The 27478-nt window shown below is 42.9% G+C and overlaps 1 protein-coding gene across 2 annotated transcripts in view; it reads left to right on the top strand.

Moving 5' to 3' along the window:
• The window catches only part of PGM1 (phosphoglucomutase 1), an 86368-nt gene that overhangs the window by 56862 nt on the left and 2028 nt on the right, over window positions 1–27478 (top strand). For both annotated transcript variants that reach the window (XM_068128276.2, XM_078784901.1), the window contains exons 3-11: window positions 4966–5128; window positions 10475–10621; window positions 10759–10884; window positions 11125–11315; window positions 15711–15865; window positions 16776–16891; window positions 17079–17214; window positions 24420–24603; window positions 27168–27302. In XM_068128276.2, coding sequence (XP_067984377.2) covers window positions 4966–5128; window positions 10475–10621; window positions 10759–10884; window positions 11125–11315; window positions 15711–15865; window positions 16776–16891; window positions 17079–17214; window positions 24420–24603; window positions 27168–27302 — 1353 coding nt within the window. The remainder of the gene's footprint in view (window positions 1–4965; window positions 5129–10474; window positions 10622–10758; window positions 10885–11124; window positions 11316–15710; window positions 15866–16775; window positions 16892–17078; window positions 17215–24419; window positions 24604–27167; window positions 27303–27478) is intronic.

Below are 27478 nucleotides of genomic sequence, written 5' to 3'. Positions count from 1 at the left end.
TCACAGCATCAATCACAGGCTCTATTCCCATCATTTTTCGCAATTCATCATTTGTCTTCCTCTCTCTCAACGATACTCCGCACATCCACCGCACCATTCACATTTCCACCCTTTCCAACCTTCGTTGCTGCTCTACATTCATTACCAATGTCTCGCTCCCATAAATCATAACACTTCTCACACATGCAGCATACACCTTTCCCTTCAGCTTCAACGACACTCCCCTCCTCATCAGCACGTCACTCAGTTCCCGAAACTTCTTCCATGCACATCTCACTCTCGCAACCGTTGCCGAGTCTGATCCACCTTCTCCATTCAGCATGTCTCCGAGGTAGCAAAATGTTTTCACACCTTCCAGCTTCATGCCGTCTCCAAGATCCAACTCAACATTTCCTCCATCTGCAGCTCCCTCTGTGCACACCTTACATTTGAATGTAGCTGCCACACTGGTTAATGACCCTCTCAGACCACTACATTTTTGATGAACCCACTCAGCGCACATTGTACATTGAATGGAGTTCACTCCGACACCCTTCCTGCACACAGCACAGGGCCACTTCCCAGTTCTTTCCACCTCACCACATGCTTTACCACTTGCCATCACCTTCGTCTTTCCGATATTCACCTTCAGACCTTTTGTCTCCATACATTCCTTCCACGTGTTCATCTTTTCCTTCAGTCCATCCATACTTTCCACAATCAACACCAGATCATCTGCATACAACAACTCCCACGGTAAATCCTCCTTTACGTTCTGAGCCAGCACCTCCATCACAGCTACAAATAGTAGTGGACTTAGTACCGACCCCTGATGCACTCCCACCTTCACCTCAAACTCACCACTGTTCCCGTCCTTCGTCCTTACAGCTGTGCGCGCTCTTTTGTACATTGCCATCACTACACTGATCAACCATTCCTCCACTCCTAACTTCCTCATTGCCCATGTCAATACTTTGCGTGGAACACTATCGAATGCTTTCTCCAGATCAACAAACCCAAGAAACAACTTCTTCCTCTTCTCCATGTACTTCTCCTGCAACTGCCTCACAATAAAAAGCGCGTCTGTCGTTCCTCTTCCTGGCATAAATCCAAACTGCATTTCGTCGATCTTCACTTTCTTCCTTATCCTTCTCTCCAACACCCTTTCCAATACCTTCATTCCATGCTCCAATAACTTTATCGCTCGGTACGAGCCACACTCCAGAGGGTCACCTTTCCCCTTGTATAGAGGGACGAGGGTACTCAGTTCCCAATCCACTGGAATGCGGCCTTCTTTCACCACCAGATTACAGATCTCTGTCATTCTCTTCACACCCCAACTTCCTGCTGCCTTCAACATATCTCCCACAACTCCCGTCGGCCCTCCCGCTTTTCTACTCTTCATTGCTTTTATCACTTCCTCAACTTCCTTCTCAGTTATCTTCTCTGCCGGTCCTAAAACAGGGTTACTCTCTTTGTTGCCATCCCATTCATTCTCTGTATTCAACAGCATTTCCAGTATTTTTGTCTGCACAGAATAAATATGATTTTCTCTGCAACCTTTGGTCTGAATGACAGGAAATTTTAACCATAGGTGCAACTCCACCTCTAGATTTTTGTAATAATTATGACATCATAGTTCACGTGGTATGGGCGCCATCTTGGAAAAACCAAAAAATTTGCATCTCTATATCTCCGAAAGCGCTGCATAGAAAAAATTGAGACATGGCTCATTGTAAAGAACTCTCCATGGTGAATAAAATATGTTAATGATGATGTCATAGGTGCCTCCATTATGACGTCATAATTTTACAAGTACAAAACTTCATCCGATCAAGATGAAATTTTTTGAGCATCATCTCGGGATAAATTGGTGGAGAGAAAAATGATGACGTCACCAGTCACGTGGTTCGGCCGCCACATTTTATTTGACACAAAAGCCTTAAAAACCACTGAAAACACGTCCTGGCAAGGTACTGCAATCTCTGATTGCTCTTTCTAGTTTAGAATGTTTTTATTACTTGTGTAATACTTGATTTGGGGATATCCATTTGCTTTTGAATGGAAGGAGGATGAGGAGGGGACGACAGAGTTGGGAGGGGGAAGTTTAGGATTTCAGAGGTAGGGGAGGGGGTTGAGGAGTTGTTGTGGGGAGGAGGTTTGCAGGCTTGAAGTGGGGAAGGGGTTTGATGCCTTGGGGTGTGGAGGGTGAGAACTTGGGTTTGGGGGGGGGGGGGGGGAGGTTGGAGGAGGAAGCAAAGATGGGACATGGTTGGGAATGGGAAGTTTTAGGATTTGGGGTGGGCGTTAAGTTGTGTTGGGTAGGTGGTTTGAAGGCTTGGAGCGGGGAGAGGTTTGACGTCTTGGTGTTGGAAGGGGGAGGGTTAGGACTTGGGGTTTGGAGGGGAGGGTTAGGACTTGGGGTTTGGAGGGGAGAGTTAGGACTTGGGGTTTGGAGGGGAGGGTTAGGACTTGTGGTTTGGGGGGGGAGGGTTAGGACTTGAGGTTTGTGGGGGAGAGCAAAGATGGGACAATGTTGGGAGGGGGAAGCTGAGGATTTGAGGTGGGGTAAGGAGTGGATTGACACTTTAAGGCTGGATGGGGGAGGTGAGGACTTTGGGTTGGGAGGTTGAGGATTTGGGGTTTTGGAGGAGGGGTTGATGACTTGGGGTTTGTGAGGGGAGGAAGAATTCAGGACACATTTTACAATTTGGGGATGTTCTGCAGCTTCCTGCTAGTTTTCTTAAATATATTCTTGCAATCTACTCCATTCATTCATCATTGTCTTGATTTTTGTTCGGTATGAAAAAATAAAAAAATAGTAACTGTGTGGCATTTCTTGAAATAAGAGCATTAAGTAGAATTAAAAAAAAAATCTTCCCCATTTTATTTAAAAATAAAAATTTTCCCCATCTGCATTTTGAGGTGCAAGAAAAAGCTATTCTAGCTTCCAGAAAATAATACTTATCATTTCCTTGAAACAAGAAAAAAAAAAAATTGTTTCACAAAATCATTTTTATAATCTTTGGCAGTGATGTCTTTATAATTCATGAAAAAGCATTACATGTCTTATATTTCCCTTGACCTATAATGTTATTTATGTACAAGCTCCTCCATGAGTCCTTGATCACTCAATTTGATATTGTTATTTTGTTTTTGTTGACAGTTTTTTCCTACAATGGTTACCAAAGTGGAGGCAGCTAAAAGATCGGTGACATGGAATAGAAAATTGTTTTGCATCCACCACCTTGATGGATTTGATTCTAATATAGGATGATGTGTTTTGTAAATAGTTTCACAATTTATCATCACCCTTACTCTTTAGGGAAAGGACTGATTTGCAATGGTTTAGGATGGAGCAAAACTTGAGTGTGCTCTATGTCTTTTTAAAACCCTGTTTAAATATATTCCATTAATATATATATATATATATATATATATATATATATTGCCATGACACAGTGTGTCCACAAATTACCGTTACAAATTCAAACCGTAACAAACGTAATGAAATTGGATTTTTTTTATACATGGGTTAAGGCTCGTAATAGAGCTGACACTCGCACACTCATGGACATACTGACAAGACTTACACCTAACAGTGTGGGATACTCTGGGTACCAGGGATGTTACAACAACACTGACGCCGCCTTTCTCGCCATACTCAGTGGGGCATTTCCTCAGGAGGAATTGCCTCCTCCTCATGGATGCCAACCGATGGGGAATCATTTTCAAGAAAGCACGGATCATTTTCAAAGTCTTTGGTACGACACAAACCGGTCCAATCCAGATGGGTGTTTCTTTGAGGAGACACCATCTCCTTACTGGATGGCCATTGGCTCCCTTCGGGAGCTCATCCGCCCTTTGTAGGTGCTGCTTTTGGTCCTGGCAGGGTGTCACAGTCACCCTCCAGGACTAGCAAAGCCAGGGAGTGGTTTCGGTTTAGTCGCCAAAAACCCAACCAAAAACCACAATACCACAATGTGACCAAATAACAACAAAAGAAAGGTTTGGAAACGACAAGTCTGTTTTAAAGGACATATCTACAGGAGATTGCAGTGTCACACAAGAAACAGTCTTAGCCCCCGCCACCCAAAAAGATCCCCTCATACACTTAAGCTTATCACTCGCAAGTTTTGTGGTACTTGGTCAAGTATTGGCAACAATACCACAATGCGGTTTCCTGCTGCATGTGAAAGAACATATCTCAAAGTGATATTGACTTTTATTTCCGTTTCCAGGTGTACCCTGTGACATGTGACATCACATTAATGCAACTGGCATCCCCACAAGAAAAAAGTGCAGTCCTGCCTGGTTTATATAGACCAAAACAGCTACATAGGTTCAGCGAAGCTTCAGGATGACCTATGGAAGGCAGCCACAGTGGGGGAAATGATTTGTGAGCAGCACAAAAAGTTTACGGAGACTGATAGCATCCTGCAGCGGAAGGGGCACAATCAGCACATTGCCATGCTCAAGTGGTGAGAACGTTGAACATGTCCGTGAGCCTTTCGAGCAAAGTCCCCATGATCCATTCAGATTTCGAGAGCGGTCCATTCGCAATGAAACTTTGCTGCATTTGAAAGCACATTTCTCAAACTGCATTGGTGTATCCCATTTAATTTTCTTTTTTATTCCAGTTTAAATTTGTAATGGTAATTTGTGGACACCTTGTGAATGTATATTCGCAAAACAAACCAACCTCATGAACATAAACTGACAAGATAATGTGATTTCCTATCAGGAAGTAATAAGATGTATGGACCACCATGTATAATACGGAAGTTTTGCGCTTTCCAGTAGGCGAGCTATTGTCGACACCATGACCAAATTCCAAATCAGTCAAGTATCCTGTGTCGCAGTGGGAATCAATCCAGCATTGTAACCCAAGCCAAAGCAAGTGCTTCGGCAGAACTGACTCTCCATTTGGAGCATGGTGTGCATGTTGCTCTTTGCTGATATGATGCTGTTACTCTTGCGGTTCAGGTGGGCCATTTGGTAATCGGACAGAATGGCATCTTCTCCACACCGGCAGTCTCATGCACCATTCGTAAACGCAAGGCCATTGGGGGAATCATCCTCACAGCGAGCCACAACCCAGGTGGTCCAAATGGAGACTTTGGCATCAAATACAACACTGCTAATGGAGGTCTGATTCTTTCTTTGTCATTCTATTGGCTTTTCTGTTGGTTAATTGTTTTAATACTGACGGGAGTAAATATAGCTTGATCAACGAATGTTATCTTCTGGTAGTTGTAATGATGGTTGTGATTTAAGGGCCATCTTTTTATTACATATGCATGCCTATTTATTACATTGGGGACTGGGGAGGGGGGGGGGTGGGGATGGAAGAGGGGTAGCATTTGTTTTAATCCTTTAATAATGTTATGGGTATGCTGGCCTGGTCACAAGTGGCCTGTCTCAGACCCACTTCCCAACCTTTGGCTCTGAAGCCGACGAGCCGCAGATAACTCCACGGCACAAAGCAACCACGGACGCCGTCTGAGGGGACTAAATCTGTTAGGGTTCCCGTGACCAAATCTTGCGTTACATTCATGGTGTTTTAGTTATCCCAGATGGGGAACCATTCTCTCGACACCCCAAACTTGTCTATTAACTAGATACAGCTGAGCGGAACCATAAATGGAGCGTTGGCTAGTCTAGCGTAGCGAATCAATGGGGGTACAACCTCCCATCTACTTATGACATACTTATGACATACGTCTACTTATGGAATAATGCATGAGCCAGCTGGTCCACGTGGGTCCCAACGAGGTGTAGGTGTAGGTGGAAGGTACGCTGTCATGCGATATCATTTAGTGCTAGCTCTGAAAATAACTGTTGTTGGACTCAAGTTGATGCTCCAAAACAGTGCTGGTCAATGAGGTGTATGCGCTGGGAGGTGTGAGGGTATAAGGTGTGTGTGTGTGTGTGTGTGTGTGTGTGTGTGTGTGTGTGTGTGTGTGTGTGTGTGTGTGTGTGTAAAGGCATGTGAGGAAGTCAGTTCTACCGCAACTTGGTCAGCACCCGCTCCACTTGGTGCTTTGGGAAGCACTTTGCTTGGCGCCTTTGCGTTCCACCTGGAGCACCTCTCTTTGGGGAGCGCCTTGCTTGGTTCTGCTCGGAGCGCTTTGCTCTCCGCTTGGTGCTTTGCCTTTCGCTTTGCTCCTTCTCGTTCTGTCTGGCACTCCAGAATCCCAGTCAATTTGGCCAGGTCTCCTTTCTTCAGGATGCAAACTCACTCAGGATCTGGACTCGGAACTCAGCCCTCAGTGCCATTTTGCTTTGCACCGTGCTTGGACTGCTCTCTTCACCTGAATGATACTGTGCTCGAACTGCGCATTAACTCTTCACAAACTACTCCATCAGGGGGTTTTATTGTCTCTGGACTGTGTCTCCAATCACATGCACTTTCAGCAACCAACACTGATTGGCTGTGGTGTGCTGTAGGTTTATTTTATTTGTTGAATGTAATTCCCTGGGGTCCTTTTACAAACGCAACAATATTGCTACGTGTGTGGGGGTATGTAATGAAATACCTTAGTCGAGATAGAATTGTATAGATTAGCGTGCCCCAGATGTCGTGAAGAAGAAGAATCTTCATGTATCTAAGTTAGGCCGACTATCCGGTAAGATAGTGTATGTGTCTCTATACGAGGGTTGGAGCTATGCGAATTAGGTAGGGCTTAAGAATAATCCCCAGTGTGTAATTGCCCGTGTGATTTTTCCCTTTGTTCTTATGAAATTTACTCGGCCAGCCATGCAATCGGCACATTGCCACAACCACACCGACAAACCCGACAGAAACCCGAACATTGGCTGATCAGCCTGCCTGGAAGCCCTGCCCCCGAACATTCTCGATGGGCAGTCAAGAATGACCGTGAGGTCACTCCCCGAATGAGGATTGGTTGAGGAACAATGGGGTGATTGAATCGCGCTTGGTGATTGGAGCGAGCGCGACGTCAGAGGGAACCATCTAGAACGGAGGGAAAAAAAGTGAAAGGATCGCCATTGCTCTCTCTCTCTCTCTCTGTCCTGAGCTTAGTGGTGAGTGGCGGCATTTTTAATCGCTCTCTCTTGTGGTTCTGGCTTGGTCAGAGCTGGTCTCTCTTGCTCTCTTGCCCTCTTCGTGCCTGGTCGCCGACGAAGGAGGACCCGATCATGTTGCGCTTCGGGCTGGGTATGCCTGAGAGACGTTTGGAGCTCGGTGCAGCCGAACGTGCAGGACCAAGGGAGGAGATCCTATCCGCTGCCTCGCGCGGGCGACTGGCTGCGGTGCGACTTCACGCCATCGTGCGTTTTCCCACGCAGTGACTTGGGACCCATTCGACGACAACTGGGTTTTCAAGGGCCGTTTGAGGAAGCCAGGCTGAGTACTGGCCAACGCACCACACAAACACATTTACTTTTCTTTATCATTCCCCTATAGTGTCTGTGTCCGTGTGGAGGGTCCCTCATTTAGAAATTTTAGTTTACATCACCTTTCTTTCCCTGTTACTTTGCATTATTTAAATAAACCCAGTATTTATTCTTTGTCGTGCCTGTCTTGCTCGTTTCTGTGTTGTGGGGAGCGGATAACCCCCGTGTGCAGCTTGTGCAGGTAAGACCTCGGGAGCTCCGTTTCCCCCTGCGCCATACAGAGGAACCGCCATCGACTTGGCTTGCTCACCTCAGGGTTAAGGACCAATAGGCCATCCATCACTGGGGATTTCAATCCCCAGTGACGCGACAATATTTATTAACGCTTAATTTGCAACATTTTATGAATTTTATTTATGTATAAAGTCTAGGCTTATGGAAGAGCCAGGTGACAAGGTAGTAGGCAACACAGTGGCAGTGTGGCAGTAGGACAGCACGGACACAATAAGGGAATGATCCAACAGGAGGATGAGGAAGAAAAAGGAAGGGAATGCTGTAACCTGCAAATATATGGAATAGGGTGGGGGTGAGGTTGGGGGAGTGCAGTGGTGTGATGGTGGTGCGGTGGTTGGAAGGTGCTTCGTGAGGATAGAAAATATCAGGGGTTAGGATGGAGGATGACTTGAGGTGATGGTACACTGCCATCTTGAAGCCCTGGAGGGAAGAGTGGGATTAAACAGACTGAGGAAGTAGGTTCCATAAGCAGGCGGAGAGAGGAAAAAAGGAGTGGAGGTAAGCAGAAAACTTGTATTTTGGGGAGTTTCACAAGAAAAGCATTGCTGGAAGAACAGTTGTGACCTGTATGGATGGAGGGATGAAAGAGCAGAGGGTTCAGGACCTAAGGAAAGGCCACCAAACCTGTCTGCAATGAGAAAATAGCAGGCCAATTTATTCTGCTTCTTTGTGGAAGAAAGGTGTTTTGTGAGCTTTGGATTATACACCGTCGAGAAGTGACAGGTATGAAATAGGGGCACCAACCCAATATGGGAGAGCAGTACCTCATACCAGCTGTGGATATAGGCCTTGCCGGTTGTGAGAAGATCAGTCAAATTTACCATTTTTATTTCCGTTTTTTATTTTTCATTCAGTACAAATTTACCGTTTATTTCCCTTGTGTTTAATTACATTGTCTCTCGTATTGTTTCTGGTATAACTTCAATGAAATGGTTTCTGGTATTTGGAAAAACTCTCATGTTTCATTTAAGCCCAAATACTACACTGTTGTAACAACAACTGGGTGGTTGCTCAAAGTGATAGGCTCTTTAATCTGCCTCCACCAACCAACCATGGATACTGTGCATTGCTTGAAAAAGTAATACAGTATCTCAACCTCACTTCCCAGCCCCACCCTCCTTCCCCAATAACCATTGTTGAACAACTTCCTTTTCGACTATAATCACCTTCTCCCATACCATCCAACATTTTCTAAAAGGCTATATAATAAAATATTAAATATCATTTATTTGTTTATAAAATGCTCTCAATTTAAAATACGAGCATATAACCTGTTCTTACGGATGGGTTACTTCCCCCACTTCTATGATGGTAATGGTGTATTTTATTACGACTTGTAAAACCTGATTCCAACAGGTGATGCTTTACGATACACATTTACAAAGAGAGAATTGGCAATCATCCCCCACGCCAAACCCAGGGGACTATGGGTGTTTTTTTTACCACCTAAAATCAACACCCCGAGTACAACCATCAGTTTTCAACTCATTAATCGAGCAGTTCAGTAATGCATCTACATATGTCAAATAAACAATGAAACCAACAAATGGAGCTATGGTTTTCATGTAGAGAATTGGGGTATTTTATTAACTCGACCACTGAAGGTGGACGGCGGTTCTGTTTTCACTCCTGTTTGTTTGGCTGTCTGTCTGTCTGTGAGTAGGATATCTCAAAAAGTTGTAGACTGATTCAGATGAAACTTGGTGGACAGGCTGGGAGTGTGACAAGGACAAATTGATTAGATTTTGGTGAAAATCGAACCCAGCACCGGCTTCCAGTGGGATACAAAACGTATAAGCTGTTCAGTCTGGCAAAGGTATATGCCTCTGCATACCATCTGGATTCGGGTACCATCTGTTATCTGGATACCATCGGGATCCAGACCTGAACCAAAATCAAGTAGGTTTGTTCTTGTCACCTAACCAACTCATCCACCTAGTTAGCTCACCTGGAATGTAATTCTGGGGAGCTAGCTTATGCGATGGCACGTTGTCCATCCGTTAGTCCGTAAACACTTGCAACTTCTTCTCCGAAACCGCTGATGCAATTGTGACCAAACTTAGCAGAAATTATATTTGGTATGTTGCAACTCAATTTTGTTCACAGCATTAAATAAGTTGGGGTATTAGTGGGTCTGCCTGGGGTCAGAGTGGATCTAGGTTTGACTCCCCAAAATAGGAATTTGCTTTTTCCTCTGAAACTGTGTTCAGTCCCTGATACTAATGGGACTTGCCATTAGCCACAACCTCTCTTGGACAAACCACATATTCAACTTTCCCTCCAAAGCCAGCTGCCGACTGTGCATCCTTCACTATGCCAAGTCTTTTCTTCGCAAATCTGAACTAACAACTTACATGCCCTTCATCCACAGCTTGATAGAGTGCTGCTCTCTGGAAACCCTGCCTTTGAGTACTATTTTATATTGCCATAAGTTTGGGATCACCATATATTGATGCCATGGAGATCAAGGCCCTCAAAATCATTGGAATCTTCCACAAGGAAGCAGAATCTCTGGGTCTGTTACTCCCTCATCACAGACTGGTCTCTCTGTCTTCTACTACTGCCTCCTTCCTGGTATTGCTCCCTCTGCTATTTCCATGCTCTGTCCCTGCCCAGGTTTCTGCAGGGCTCTCATGGTCTGATAGTAACCCAATTCTGGTGAAGCTCCCCAAATAACCGCTCACAGCTCAGTTCTACTCTTTTGTTCCTCTTTTCTCTCGCATGTGAAACAGAGAATGGGAGGTTAAAAGATCCGCCATTTTTGTATCTGTATTAAGTAATTGTCCACATAAAAGATTAACGAGTATACAAAATGTAATTGATGTGCGTGTGCCTTCTTCAGGTCCTGCTCCTGAAAATGTTACAGGGAAGATTTTTGAACTCAGCAAAAGCCTTCAGACCTATAATATCTGCCCTGACATTTCTGTGGACCTTTCAACCATTGGTCAACAGTCATTCACAATTGAGAATAAGGACAAACCCTTCATAGGTGGGCTGAATGCTACATATGATGTACTCACGATGCTTGTATGTTGAACTGGTGCCCAAAATGCAAGTCAGTGCATTAATTTGCCATTGATATCATTTCTTCCCCTCCTCATCCTCCCTTTTGTTTTCTAATTGCAGTGGAGATAGTGGACTCTGTATTAGACTACACGGATATGCTCAAGAACATTTTTGACTTCAACGCTATCAAGTTGTTGCTCTCGGGGCCTCATGCAATTAAAGTCCGGTTAGATGCTATGCACGGAGGTACTGTTGTGCTACAACTACCCCTTCATTTACTCCCCAGAATTTTTTTAATTTACTTCTTCTCTAAACAATTTTTCTTTGCTGCTTGACTCTTTCTCTATAACTTCTTCACCTTTTTTTCTCTCCATGATCTTCTGCTTATTTCCTTCACTTTGCCATTATTATTTCTTTCCTTTGCCTCTTTAATAATGTTTATTTTTGTGCGTATTTCTCCTTTTTATTCTCATTCTGAACTTTCAGTGATGGGACCTTATGTGAAGAGAGTACTGTGCCATGAACTCGGAGCTCCAGAAACCTCTGCCGTAAACGGCATTCCCAAAGAGGACTTTGGAGGTCACCACCCTGACCCTAACCTCACATATGCTGCTGATCTTGTGGCCTCTATGTCCTCCGGAGAGTATGGCTTTGGAGCAGCATTTGATGGTGATGGGGTGAGCTGTACGGTTTTAAAAAATTACTTGATTAAAATCTTCACTTGATAAAAACAGTCTGTTTGTTCGCTTACTCGTACTCTAGTTTTTGTTTTATGATCTCGACCCAACTTGGCATGCCCACTCAGGGACTCTCGTGTCATAAGAAGGTTGACAATATGATCCCCAGTACTTGGGCACCTGGGGAGTGTTCAGTACGAAGGATAAAATGTCACCGATACATAGTTACAAGGATGTAATGTGAAACATTAGGAGATTCAGTTGTAGAAATGTAATATGATGCGCAGCTATAAAAAAAAATGCTCCCAGTAGCAATGATATTAAATAACGGCAAATGAATGAAAGGTGTCAACGAATTGTTAAAATATGAAATCCTAGCAAAATATATACATCTTGATGTATTTTGCAAAGGTCCACCGGACCAGTAAGTCAAAAGATTAGCTGGTCTGCAGAGAATTGCTCTCCGGAGATGACTTTTCGATAAAAAATAAAACAGCTACATCATGAAAGCAAGAAATGGTGATTGAATAAACAAATTGTTTATTATTTGCCATTTAACTCAATAACCAGACTCAGTGGCATAATGGTTCGAGCATTCACTCTGAGTTTGGGCAGTCGGGGGTTCGATTCCAACTCCGACTGAGTCATACCAAATACTTAAAAAATGGTAAGTGCTGTTTCCTTATTGACGCTCTGCATTTAAAAGGATAGAGCACGGACAAATAACCATAGGCCAGCATCCAATGTTTTCTTTCATTGTATTGTAATCATTAATTATTGTATTATAATCATTCTCTTCCTGTTCTTTCTCCTCCGTATTCTCAATACATGTTATTACCTCACTCGGTCTCTGAGTTATTCGCTATTGATCGCTGATTGAGAATAGCCGAGTTGGTTTTAAATCATTTTTCGAGCATATTTGGGTCTGGAGCGCGCAACGCTCATTAGATTCACCAGCTCGTTGGTTAGAACCATTGCTCGGGGTTCCATGTCAAGCTGCCGCCCGCTGGTGTGGGTTGTCAAAAGGTCGAATACCAAAAAGTGCAATTACGGGCACATTTATAAATATTTTTGATGAAACGTTGTGTATGCAATCCACATTGGGAGACTCATGAAATATTTAACGATTTTTTTTTTGATTTGACCCCTGGGTTCATGCCCTAGGGTTGGAGACTTCGGGTCACAGGGGTCAAAACAAAATATTTTAAACTCAAAATTTGATATTGGGTCATTCCTGGTGGAATGTTTTTGCCATCTTTCAACTCTGCTTTGGTAGGAAACGTGGGGATTGGTAAAGCCATGACGCTGCTTAATTGGAGGAGTTGCAACACATATCATGCAAACAGACCGACAGATACACGTGAGCACCAGACTTGATTTTCACAAAAAAACAGCCGCTAATATTTGGGGACATGACGTCACTTCCCAAAGTATTCTGGGTATCAGCGATGTCATCTTTCACGTCGCTTTTCTATCCGCACTTGGTAGGGCAATCAAGGAAGAATTTCCTCCTCCCCATGGATGCCAGCCTCCGGGGCTTTTTCTATGCTATATCTTTCCTTTAATATTAAGCTTCGAGCAAGGAAGCAGCACATGCCATTTTTGAAGTCTTTGGTTATGCAAATAAAAATAAAATATTTTTGCATGCGATGTGATCTTTTGATTCAATTTCTGAGGTGGCAATGCCATACTACTACACACCATTGGCCATGGACCAGCACTAATATTTAACCCTGCCTAGTAATTTTGGCAAGATACATGTACAAATAAATAATAAAAGGCAAGGGTTTAAAGTGATGAAAAACGGGCGTGGCATCCAATTTAGTGAACATTTTATTTATTTATTTGTTTTTAATACCGTACTAGTATAGCTACACCATGAAGCATATACATTGAGTTATGTAACTCTCGTCCTCGTCCCTGTCTCCTACTTCAATCCTTTCTCGTGTATGGCCTGGAGGTGCATTTGCTTGATTGTTTAAAGTTTTTAACTTTTAAAGTAGCATGACTTGTGGCATCATCAGATTTGCGTTGTTTGCAAAGTATAAACACGTGGCCTTGAGGGCAGGCTGTAAGAATTACAAATGTATACATTATTGAACACAAAGATGTCTGTTTAAACGGATTACTAGTGTAGAATTTGAACTCTGACCTCCATTCCTAGTGATAGGGGAGTATCTTACTGGTTATAATCACATATCATTCTGAGCTTTGTCACTCTGCATACTGCTCCATTGACTGTCCTATCCTCCTCCTACACCCCTCCGCCAACACCTTTGAGAATGTTTCACATGTTGGCATTTATTATTATAAAAAAATTTATATTGTAAACAAGGGATTTTTGTTGTTGTTTGGCCTTTTTGGTATGAAGTTGACAATCTTAATGGTGTCACACACCTTCATTTCAGCACCCTCCTCGTCATGATTTCCTACATGCTCGTGTCCTAACCCACCTATTCTCTGTCTCCATCTTCAGCATCCCTCCACCTCAGGGCCCCCACTTTCTGCTTACCCCCTCATAGCTTCCCCAAGACCCTCACCCTCGCCCATCATCCCGGTCACCATGACCCCTCCCTCCTATCTTAATTCCTCACCCCCACCTCCTTCCATCTTCTCCCTCGCTCCATCCTCTTCCTTCTTTCCCATCGCATTGCCCCTCCTGGAATCACCGTTGCCCTGCCTCCTCCCGGAATCGCCCTTGCCCTTGCCCCATCCTGGAATCGTCCTCGGCCTGCCCTTTACCAGAATCGCTCTTGCACTGCCTCACCCTGATCGCCCTGCCCTCTCTCAGATTCGCCCTCGCCCTACTCTCTCACGGAGTCTCCGTCACCCTGCCTCCTCCTGTAATCATCCTCACCCTGCTCCCTCCCATAATCGTCCTCGCCCTTCTCCTCCCCTGAATCCCCCTCACCCTGCCCACTCCCAGAATTGCCCTTGCCCCCCCCCTCCCAGCTCCCCCCCCCATGCCTTTTTCAGCTTCTCCCTTACCTCACCCCTTCTTCAAGTTCTCTCACCCCCTCTGCACATTCAAGAGTCATATAAATTACTGTCTACTTCATCTTTGATTGTTTTTCTTTTCTTCATTTTTTTCTTTCTTTTGTAGCCGACACATTCAGTAGCTCTCAGCCTTGTTTCAGGTGGATTTCAATAATATAAAAACATTGTGCAGGCTTAATGGGCCGAATGGTCTCTTTCTGTGTTGAAGTTCCTTGGAAAGGAAGTCATCTATTATATATTGTGAACCATGGTGACCGTCCGTGTGTTCATCTGTCTCCCGTTTACAGCGGCTGCTTCCTGCGCTGCATTTGAAAAGCTCAACATTTGCTTTTGAAATGATGGGAGAACAGGCATGAATAATGTTGATGCCAAATTTTATTTCGCAAGCAGGATATTTTACCTTAAGCAGGATATATTATTTTTTAGACAAATTGAATCTCTGCCGCCCGATGTTGCACCACCATTTCATGGTGGGTGGTATAAGTTGCCCAGAGCTTTGGCTCTGAGTGAAACCAAGAGTGCAGCACAATTACCCTTTTTGTGTACAGCAGTCCATGAAATAATTTAAATTGATAGATTAACATAAACTTTTTCCATCACTGGAGATGGGTACACTTCCTAGTGGAATATAAAACATAAAACAATGTGTGGAGGGAGAAGGGAGAAAAGACAATAACCTGCCATCGAAGGTGCAGACTTGGGGAGTGATAATGAGGTTAGAAAAGATCTAGAGTGTGGATGTGGGATGGCCTTAGAATTAGATGAACAGGCAACTTGATGTCCAAATGAGATGTTAGTCCGGAGGGAAGAATGAGATTCTACAGACTGAGGAAGCTGGTTCCACTATTCTCAACCGAGCGGCCTCAGTGTATATTTGTTTAGGGCGTATATGAAGCCAATGTAGTATATCATTGTTCATAGCACATTGGTCAAAAACATACTGCCCCTCAGGTGAAACTTCAATAATGATGTATTTGAAGGACAGTAACAATATTGCGTGTCCAATTATCTGTGATTTTCAACAGACTTGATATTTTTGTTAACAAGAAATTACCTGATTATTCGCTGTTGCATCCTCTGTGACCTCACTTTGCTGCCATCTTGATTTTCTGCACACTCGTTAAAGAAGGAAATGCGATATTATGGGGATTGCCTACCAACACAAAAATATGAATTAGTCTGCCTTTTTATTTATTTATAAACTAGTTAAGCTATATTAAATTTTAACCACCTTTATACAACAGTTCAAATCTATTTTGAACAGTTTAGACAAACATGTTTCCACCAAATGTGTGTTCATTCTCTGCTGTACGGATCTTCAACCTTCATTCTCCATCCCCACCTTCCCCACCCTTCTCCCCTTTCTTCCCCATCCTCCACTCCTTCCATATCCTAAAGGACCGAAATATGATTCTTGGACACAAGGCCTTCTTTGTCAATCCTTCTGACTCTGTTGCAGTCATAGCTGCCAACCTCGGCAGCATCCCATATTTCCAGTCTACAGGTGTTCACGGGTTGGCTCGAAGCATGCCAACCAGTGGGGCACTGGATAGGTATGACATCACCTGGTGGCAGGAATGGCTTATTGGTGGAGCTGATAAGCTCATTTAGTTGGGGAAGAGGAGTTGAAAATTTGACCACTATGTTGTATACTAAATGACAAAATTTATTTTAAATATAAATTTATTTATTTAAATGCCCCCAATGACTAAATTTATGTTCCTTTAGTAATATCACTACTGTCCATGTTGATATGATTTGATATTTGTTGAGGGCAACATGAGAAAACCTCAAAGTCTTCTGACAAGGCAAATCTTAAATCGTCGAGGCCCGACTCAAAGTGAAATGCAGAATTTGCTTGGGACACCAACCTAACTAAACCAATTACTCAAAAAAAAATCAATGGGGGGTTTCCACTGTCCACAAACAGATATGAGGACTGTATAGATAGATAGCTGACTTTATATGCTTCTGAAGAACTAGGTCCATGAGAACTTATAATTGTAATTGCAATCCACAGGTAAATTTGGAGTTGAAATGCATATTTGCTCGCCGTCACGTTAGTTTTGTGTGAATCGAAAGTAATCTTTTTCTTTTGATGTTTTCAACCCTTTTTGCTTTTATCATTTTTAATTTGATATTGGTCGAGAAAACAAAAGCTGTGGACATCATTAACCAATGTTTGACATGGATATATATATTTATGATGGAATACGCTAACTCCTGGATGCTTCCTGGTTGCCAAAGTGTAACTGCTGAGCTGAGAAAAGCTATCATGATGGAGGACATATGAACATCTACTATGTACTTCAGTCGTTATAATTGAGTTAAATAAAACCAGAAAGTTAAACAAAGGAATTCAAATGATTTCAAAATGCTTGCAAATGTTTATGGGCCACTACACTAACAAAGTCCCCCTCTCTACATTTCTTTGTGACTGCTATGTTTTCCTGGGTGTTGCAGGGTGGCGGCGTCAGAAAATATTGCGTTGTATGAGACACCAACTGGGTGGAAGTTTTTCGGGAATTTGATGGATGCCGGCAAGCTCTCCCTGTGTGGAGAAGAAAGCTTTGGCACAGGTTGAATAGTGCTTTTGAGCGATTGTTGGAGAGATATATTTATATACACACACATTTATACACCAAAGGGGTCAAATTTGTAAAAGGCTATTTTAGCCACACTTGCAATATAAATGTTGGTGACCTTTTTAAAACAGACCGAGATAGTCAAATAAGAAATTTGTTTTCAAAGCCACTTGCTTTTCAGGCTCGGACCATATTCGGGAGAAGGATGGTCTCTGGGCTGTGCTGGCTTGGTTATCCATCATGGCCAGCCGTAAGCAGAGTGTCGAGGAAATAATGAAGGATCATTGGGCGAAGTATGGTCGGAACTTTTTCACACGGTAAGAGGCAAAGGGAGATGAGATGATATATCTCGAGCTGTGATGGTGTGAGACTACTTTTAATATCTATTTGTCAAATAATTCTTTGGATCGAATTTTGCTCTAATGTTAACAATTTCTGGATTGCTGTGCTAAGGTTATCATAAGGATATTATTTAACTGTTGATTTTAAATATTTATTTCTTTTGATTTTCGAAAATGAAGGTTTATTAGGGAGCAAACACAAATCATCATCATCATCATCATCATCATCGTCATCATCGTCATCATCATCATCATCATACTAAAATACGCAATGTGGTGTCTGTGTGTTTGTGTGACCGCGATACATTCAGTCGTTACTTATCCAATCTCAACCAATTTCTACAGATTGAGGAAGAGGATAAAGGGTAACATGATGGAGGTTGCGGCGACTTCATTCGCCGCCTCTCCACAAGGGTGTTTTCCGCCTTGGACAAAATCCATGTTGAGGTGTATATCCGTTTTAATATAGCTTATCGTGGTGTTTTCCAAGGCCGATTCTAATAACAAAAGAAATAGCAACACTAGTGATAATAGCATATTATTAATGTTAACACAAAACAATATTAATACTGTACTAATAATATCCTCCCTCCCCAAGGGGTGTTTCCTCCTTGAACAAACACCGTGTTAACGTGTTTTCAACAGCTTATCGTAGCGTTTTGTGAAGCACCCCCTTCCAGATGTAAAAATATTATAAACCACAAACACATATTAGGCTATCAGCTAGGGGGGTCAACCGGTACCAAATTGAGGGAGTAAGGCTAATAATGATTTTTGACAAGGTTTTTACCTCTAGAATAAGAAAATATGTGATAGCAAATTCAACGATGTAGCTAAATGTGTGTTATCACCCATTGATACATTTCAATGGGTGAAATGTATCAATTCATTGATACATTTCCACTATGTCGAAAATACGTGGTGGTGCGATACTTTTTTCCATGTGTATACTTGCAAATCTACTGAATGCCAGTTATTTTCGTGCATATTTTGTGCATAAAGTTGTTGCTATGATGGCAGCCATTTTGTGAAATTGGGTGCCATATTGGATTCTATCTTCTTGGATTAAAGTTCAGATGATGTATTTCATACTTTAAGAGAGTTGTAAAGTCTTAAACATCTCAAAACGCAATGCTATTTGTTACAAATTCCTACAAGAATATGAAACATGGTGTTTTTAATAGAAAAACATGCATTTTGGCGGCCATTTTGAAAATGAGGTGATAACACCCATTTAGCTACATGGTTGAATTTGCTATCACATATTTTCATATTCTAGGGGTAAAGACCTATCCAAAAATCAATATTAGGCTTACTCCCTCATTTTGGTACCAATGGACCCTATTTTGGGGGTCTGGCTGATGGCCTATATGATTACCTTTTGAAACAGTCGCTACTGCTGTTTAACACGAAACTGAAATGGAGGAAACCCGGGGTGTGTTCAGTTACCAAGTAGCTAGTTAGCACTTGCCAAGCCAGCTGTTTCTTATCAACTTTTTCTGATGGAGTGCTTGCTTAAATGTTGAAGCCATTTTGAATGTTTGAACGCTCTACAATAAACTTGTTAAATGAATACACCCCCGATGTTATTGAGGCTGAGCATAAATCGACTGTAATCTATATAGCCCAGCGAGGATAAAAGCTTGACCCTTTTTGCCGCTCCCACGCAGAGCGAGTGTGCTAGCAATTAAAATGCAAGCAAACAGATAAAGATGTATTCCAGAAGTTAAGACTGGCTTAAAGGGTAAGGTTTATTTTTGCACTGTTCACATATGACAAAACCCTAAGCCTGATGAGATAAGCTGCGAAAAAAATTATATATATTTATATATCTATATATTGCTACAGCTGTCGGACTCGTCCCTGATGCCCAGTTAAAATACGGTGGGTCTTGTCAAAGTGACCACAATGGTCAACTGATTCTGCTGTCCCAGGCCGGATTATGGCCTTTCCATTCCCGATACCGTTCCCGTGAGACCGTCAAAGCAGACAAGCGTTATGCCAATAGGTGTCACGTGACTAGATACAATTTAGGCTGAGCAAATTAAGTCATGTGATGTGGTCTTTTATGCAGTGTGGAGACCGCAGCCAATTATTTCCCTTAACGAATCTGTAAAACCACCAAATGAAGCTGCCACTACAGCCAGAATTCACCCGAGACCAAGTCAGGTTTATTTAACCAGCAAGAAATGATGGCATGAGGGAAGGAAACCAAAGAAGCGATCGACAGTAATGTGTCTACATAATAAAATCGACAAACCCCTGGCTGGCCACCCTGCTGCAATGCTGCATCCCCTGTACCTCAACCTGTGTTGGTACGCATTCGCTCCACGAGTGGGCTGGTATGTCGATCTTTGGCCGATTAAGGAAATTGGTTTATTGTGTCGCTGGTCATTGGAAAAGATCTCGTTCCACAGCTAAGCTTGTCAAGAATGGGAGACTTGAAGCAGAAGATTGTGGAGATTATTGCAAGTAGCAGCAGACCAAAGTACCAGAGCTTGCTCCGTGGATTTTGTTATGAAATATTTGGCAGCTGTGCTGTTGAGTATGATGAATCTCCAATCTACCATAGCAGCCTGTTACAGCCCCTGCTCACACGTCAGGACTCGAGCGTGCACTCAAAAAGTGCACGGATTCGGAGGGAAGTTTGTGAAGAGGTTGGGAGTCTGATAAGGACGAAATGTTTAATTTAGGTGAACACCTGGATCCGGATACTATAATTTATTAAGTGATTCTTCATCATTGAGAGATGGGGCCTAAGATGATATATAGCACGATATATTTCAAAACGTTATGGATGGATTATGACAAAACTCGGTGGATGAGTTGGTTAGGTGATAATAACAAGCCGATTCAATTTCGGTTCAGATCCGGCCTTCAGCCTGGTGGAGGTATGTGCTCTACCGAGTGACGTTCTAAGTTTCTCTTCTTTCCCCTCCCCGTTTTGTCTCATTCCTCCTCACATTTCTCCTCTCTGCATATGTAATATGAAGATGATGTTATATTAGTGTCATTTGTGTTGTAGAAAGAAACCCCGCAGATCATCTTATGTTGGCACAACACAGTGAAACATGAGTCAATGCTGGCTCTATCGGGGACAGACTGAAAATGGTCACTGTCTATTACAGTCTTCTGTTGTGTAGACTGCTATAAACTTGGATCTACAAGACTTTTCACCCTGCATGGTAAAATTAATTCCCACAGGGGGAAGGGTAGAGAACTTGTGACATGGTTATTATAGGAAGGCAATGCTAAAAATGCAAGGCCGCACATTTGTCATTTTTCTGAATAAAAAGTGATTCTATCGGATTTTGACATGGACGTGTAAACTTAAATCATAATCATGGTATTATGTTTTGGTTAACTTTGAAATTGAAGTTGCTCTTTTTATATTCCTTTGCTTTAAAAGAATTTTTTTTAAATACAGTGTAAATTGGATTATATTTACCTCAATTTCCTCTAACATGGATCAAATTGTAACCAACTATCCCAACTTTATGTTCCTCACCTGTGGCAGATTTCATTGCCACCATGGTAACTGCCTGGGTGTCAGTTCTGCAACAACTAACTAGCCATGCATTGCAGTTAACGGCTGACAGGATGGCCTAGAAGTACGCACACTCGCCTCTAGGCTGTCTAGCTTGGGTTATAATCCCGACCCAGCTATAAACTGCCATTCTGGTGTTTCACAGGCAGGGTGATTCATCAATGTGTGTGCCGTCCCTCAGATGAATGTTAAGCGGGTGTTCCATCTGCCAGCATTCGTTGTTGGACGTTAAATTTCCGATGGTTTTCTTCACTAAGAGTAGATGAGCTATCGCCGGCACCATAGCCAAACTCCTAATGCCTGCCCTAACCAGCAGAAGGCATTGCATCAGCGGCACGGCCGCACCCTCTAGTCAGGGTCACTATGTTTTTTCGTTCAAAATTTTGGTAGATTAGCAAAACTATACATTTCTGGAATATTCAGAGCATGAGGAATCCAAAAATTAATGTTGGCATTTGCGTAGACACCTTTGCGAAAATGACTCAGGACAGTAATGAAGATCTGTAAAAGCATATTCCTGAACGGTATAGACCCAGTAGATCCTGTGTATAGGACTTATAGTTCAATCTGATACTAACAAGGCTGCTTTCTTGCTTTATAACCCCATACCTATAACTTCAAAGGACTTGCAATATCATGTATTATGTAATACAGTGATATCACAAATATAAAGACAATGGTTTTCAATTACCTTTGTTTGTTGCTTTTCTATAATCCTGAGCACTGTTTTGAGGCCTGTATTAGATTCCTTGACCCAGAAAACATAGGATTAGCATATTTAATTAAGTTTCTATGTTGACTAGAAGCCGAGATAGCGCAAAATATGTATTTTATGGCGGCCATTTTGAAAATCCAAAATCTGTGTGTGCAAATGCCAACATTGATTTTAGGATTCTCCATGCTCTGATGATTCCAAAAATGTACAGGTTTGCTAATCTCCCAAAATTTTGAACGAAATTATATTTGTTAACATAGTGAACATGACTACTCAGCCAATGATGCTGCCCCGCAACCTTGTGCTGCACACAAACGACGACAACTGCAGCTAAGGCTTTCTGAGACCCTGTGGGTCTGAACCAAACTGCAAACTTCCGAACCCTGAATGCTGCAACTGGTGTATCGTCTTCAAGCCAGAAAATATTGTCTTGAAAATCTCAAGGCTGAACTCTTCATCCAGTTTCCTTCCTCAGAGTGGTGCTGGCATAGTGTCAAGTCCTTTTCTGATGTATGCTCCCCCACAATCCCCTCACTCCTCTCTAGTGGCATATCTGCTGTCTCTGTCCGAGATATGATAGAATATCTCGACTATTTCTGTGTTTTCCTACAAATATCATGTATCCAACTCATCCTATTCTGTCCACCTTCACCAACTGTGTCTTCAATGTCATCCCAACTGTAGACAAATATGCTTACTTCCAATTATATGCAAAGTCATGGAGTCTATCATAGCTGCCGACGTGAAGTATTTTCTGGTTTCAAATAGCTTGATGTCTGACCATCCGTGTGTTATGTCCCACTCAGTCATCTCTGGACATGTATCTGCTCCTCTTTCAGCAATGATCACATTATTCAGGCCGTAAGCCCCAAACATGAGTTCAAGACGGTCTCCCTGAACATATCTCGAGAATTTGACAGTGTGAAATCCTGCTTTACTCTCTCGCTATAGAGTAAAAGGCCATCTTCATTCCTGGATTTCTGACTTCCTCCACTCATGCAGTTAATGTTTTTATAGCTATGAAACCCTCTACTCTCCCAGTGGAGGCTCGAGGGCCCCAAAGTAGTGTACTGGGCCCAGTAGTGTTCCTCATCTACGTAATTGACATATCTGATGCTTTGAATCACCCTCTCTTCCTTTTTGCAGATGTCGTACAATACCCCCATTCCAATACCCCATGATAGACAGACAGCAGCTGTTTCATTCTCTGCTGATCTGGAAATGATGAGCTGCTAGTCTGGTAAGTGGAAGTCTCACCGTGTCACTCCTGACTGTATGTTAAAATTAATCCAACAATCTACTTCCATGGTCAGCCACTGGAAGAGGTTCAGTCTCCTGATCTTCTCGGCCTCGCCGTCAGCCATGATCTCTCCTAGGCCTTCCATATACCAAATGTGGCCTCCAAAGCCAGCTGCATACTAGGCCTCCATCATTCCAAGTCTTTATTTGAACATTCAGAACTTCTCAGTTTATAAAGCCTTTGTCCATAGCTCAATGGAGTACTGCTTTCCACGATTGCCTTAAAAAAATTGTAAACACAGTGAAAATTGGATTACATTTACCTGTATTTCTTCTAACATTGGTCAAATTGTAACCTGGTCAGTCTTTTCTTTCTGGTCAGGTCAGTCTTTTGGGACTGCTACTAGTAACATGTGTAACCACTGGTAACCCAGTAGTACCTGCCGCATGATCAGGATGTCGGTAACCCAGTAGTACCTGCCGCATGATCAGGTTGTCGGTGACTAAGCCAACACCTCCACTAGCTTTGCTAGTGGAGAAGGTGACTGTGATACCCTGCCAGGACCAAAAACAACACCTGGAAAATGGAAGATGAGCTCCCGTAGGCAGCCAACGGCCATCCAGTAAGGAGATGGTGTCTCCTAAAAAACACCCATCCGGTTTGGACTGGTTCAGGTCATACCAAAAACTTTATAAATGGGACGTGCTGCTTCCTTGCTTGAAAAGGATAGAGCACAGACAATCCCCATCGGTTGGCATCGATTGGGAGGAAGAAATTCCTCTTGAGGAAATGCCCCGCTGAGTACGGTGAGAAAAGTGCCGCCATTGTCATGATGTCACTGGTACCCAGGGTATCCTGGGAAGTGACATAAGAGGAAGTACGCCGAGTATCCTGGGAAGTGACGCTCGAGGAAGTATCCTGGGAAGTGAGGCACTTCCCCCAAGCTCAGTGGCTGTGCTAAGTGTTTGTCTCGTAAGTGTGTATGTATCAGCTCCATTACAAGCATTAGCCCATGTATAAAAAAAGCCCCAGCACGTCACATGTCGCTCCTGCATTCTGTGCAATCTGAGGCTCTCAACATTATTTGAATTGCCTACAATGACACAAATGTACAAGCCCTCACATCACAGGAAGGTCAGTGGCCTCTCTAATTTTACTGCCTCTCCTCTGGTTTAGATCACTGCTCTCTCTCACTCATTGGACTCTCTCCAACAACTCCAGCATGTATGGTTTCTTCCATTAATCCCTTCCACATTAAACTTGTAAGATCCAGGCAGATCCCACACTGCAACTATTTCGTTCCTGGTTTATCTCGTATGTAGAACTGCCTTCCAGATGCTTTGCTATCCCACTCCAACCGCCAGGGATTCAAGCAGGAAGTGCACCATGATCTCATGTCATTCCCCATCCATATCCATCATCTGTATTACCCAATTCACCCTTCCTAACCCAACTGTAATACTTGCAGGTTGCAGCTTTTCCTCCAATCTTCTCTCTCTTTTCCTGTTCGTTCATTCCCTTGCTTATTGTGTCAAAGAGTTTCCTCGCTGCTGCCCTACATCAGTTCATATCCTCCTTCACTTTGCTTTCATGAGTATTGATATTGCAAAGAGAAAAAAACAAAACGTTTATCATACCCAATCAAAAAACCAATTTTGTGGTACGTGTTTTCCCCACAGATATGATTATGAAGAGGTAGATGCAGCACCTGCCAATGAGATGATGAAGGCCATAGAAAGCATGCTACAGGACTCTAGCTTCCATGGCAAAACATTTGAAGCGGAAGGAAAAGCGTACACCGTACAGAAAGGAGACAATTTTGAATACACCGACCCTGTGGATGGCAGCGTGACAAAAAAGCAGGTGTGACTAGTTTGCTTTTTCATCGGTGTCTGTTGTACTACAGAAGGTACCCCATATGCAAAGCCAGCTAGCAATAGAGATTTTTGCCTGCATGATAGTTCCACACTGCACAGACGTGCGTTGCACCAGTGAAGGTATCAGTGATACAAGTTACCACCAATCAGCAAGGTTAAATTTAGTCTGACCTTCAAGCTATTTGGTGAAACTTTCTTAGTAACACTATCCTGTTTGACATTTAAGCTGTCTTCCCATGCGTTGTGGTCCATCCTTTCATGTTTAGCATCTGTTTCATATTTGGTGGGTTTTCTTTTATTTTCAAGAAACATTTTAACCTTCCCAATTCTATTGCTTCATTCGTTTATTATAAATTGGCTGCGTTCAGAATTTATAGTCTTGTGTTGCACGTGTCATTTTATGCTGATTGCCCTCTTCAATGCGAGAGCAAAGCTGTTTTGTATGTTTGTTTTTTTCTTTTGATAATGCTTGGGTTTCCTTGTATTAACAGAATAACTCGGAGGTAGTAGGGTTACCTTTGAGCTCTCTATACTGTCTGGGTTTGATTCTTGTCCCGACTTGAAACTGTCAAATTGGTGTTTCCCAGGTAGGGCGTAGCATCACAAAGTGCGCTGTCCCTTTTAGTTTGTTCGACATCAAGTTGGGTACCTGGCTGCTAGCATTAGATGGTGGCCGTTAAATGTTGAATAGAGAAGGTGGATCAGACTCGGCAACAGTTGCTAGAGTGAGATGTGAATGGAAGAAGTTTCGGGAACTGAGTGGCGTGCTGATGAGGAGGGGAGTGTCGTTGAAGCTGAAGGGAAAGGTGTATGCTGCATGTGTGAGAAGTGTTATGATGTATGGGAGCGAGACATGGGTAATGAACGTAGAGCAGCAACAAAGGCTGGAAAGGGTGGAAATGCGAATGGTTCGGTGGATGTGTGGAGTATCGTTGAGAGAGAAGAAGACAAATGATGAATTGCGAAAGATGATGGGAATAGAGCCTGTGATGGATGCTGTGAAGAGAAACAGGTTGAGATGGTTTGGTCATGTGTTGAGGAAGGATGAAAGTGACTGATTGAGAAGAGTGATGGAAATGAATGTAGAAGGAAGTAGAGGACGGGGAAGACCGAGAAAGACTTGGCTAAAGATGGTGGAAGAAGAAATGCGGGCAAGGGGGTTAACAAGGGGAGATGCAGAAAATAGGGCAAAATGGAGAAGATTGTCATGGGGACCGCAAGGCTAACCCCCGCTCTAGCAGGGAAAATGGCTTTAAAATGCCTGTTGTTGTTGTTGTTGTCTTTTACAAGAGTAGGTCATAGTCTGCTAGCATGCTGGCCAAATCCTAAATTTCTGTCCTGGCTACCAATGGGAAAGACCATGACAAACTACCTCTTGTGTTTCCTTCACAGCCTTGACTGCATTCAGAATTTATAGTCTTGTGTTGCACTTAACTACACCTTGTCACCTTTTATACAATGTTTGGTTGTACCGTCTACCAAACAGTGATGACTCCGTTTACATCCCTCTGTCTGACAACATGGACCAACTTTTATCCACTCATCCCAACTCTCTCTTCCTCACATGTAACGATTTCAATTGTCATCATGCCAGCTGGCTGGGTGTGGGTACCGCTCTCACCAGCCATGGCGACTCATTGGGACTGACACAATCTGTCAATTTGCTGACCCAGATCTCAGTCAACGGAGCATCTTCTCTTCTAGACTTGGTTATGACTAAATTCCCTGCAAATGTGTGCTGCTCCTCTTCTGTTCCAATTGGTTCTTCTGATCATTTGCTTGTTAAAGTAGACATCTATCTGGCCGTTCTCAGAGAGCCTCCTCAGCACCGACGAGTCTGGCATTTCACTCAGGCTGACTGGCACGGTCTTCAAGCGGCCATCAAACTTCTGGACTGGTCTCCCATCTCCACTGCCTCTGACATCAACGCATCCTGGGAATTCTTCCAAAGCAAACTGCTCTCTCTCATGCACAGATTTATCCCATCTCGTCTTCAGTTGTCCTACCCTTCGTCTCATCCATGGTACACTGAATCTTATGGTGAGGCAGTTACCCTGAAACAACTTGCCTTCACCTCCTGGAAGGCTAATCCAATGGAAAGCAATCTCCGTTCCTTCCAAAAAGCTCGGAACAAATGTCTGTCTACCCTCAGGAGTGCCAGGAAGCACTATCTCTCCACTCTCGAGACTAAACTCTCTTATCTGTCTCCCTCCTCCAAATCCTGGTGGCGTCTGGTCAAATCTGTTTCTGGTGTTTGTTCCCCCTTCCTCTCTTTTACCTCAACACAGTTGACACTGCGCATGAAAAAGCCGAATGCCTCAACTCTGTGTTTGTCTCAAAATATTGTGTCCCAAACCCATCTCTCTCTCTGTACCTACACCCAAAAGTTGGGGCCTCTAGTTGCAACGTTTCATCCATGTAAGATTAACAAACAAATGCACAAAGAAACACACAAACACTTGAAATTATTTTACAAGATGTTGGTGAGCTGCATTTATTTATTTGTTTCCCTTATTTTACCCATTTGATGATCTTTTGTGTCAAAAATAGGGCCTGAGAATAATTTTCACCGATGGTTCACGTGTGATCTTCCGGCTAAGTGGAACAGGAAGTGCTGGTGCAACAATTAGAATTTACATTGACAGCTATGAGAAGGACCCCAGCAAGATTCATCAGGATCCACAGGTAACAAACAAGTTTTGTTTTGCCTATGGTGAATCATGTGAATTATTTTAATTGAAATGCATTATATTTTTGGACATTTAAATAGAGAAACAAGTTTTATATTGAGGATGCATCATTTTAATTTGTGTACATAAGTGATATTTTCAGGTAGAGTAAACTCTCATTAACATGAGCAG

The sequence above is a fragment of the Myxine glutinosa genome, chromosome 1, assembly GCF_964187855.1.
Source record: "Myxine glutinosa chromosome 1, kmMyxGlut1.1, whole genome shotgun sequence".
Taxonomy (NCBI): Eukaryota; Metazoa; Chordata; class Myxini; order Myxiniformes; family Myxinidae; genus Myxine; species Myxine glutinosa.
This window is presented reverse-complemented; position numbering and strand designations above follow the sequence as displayed.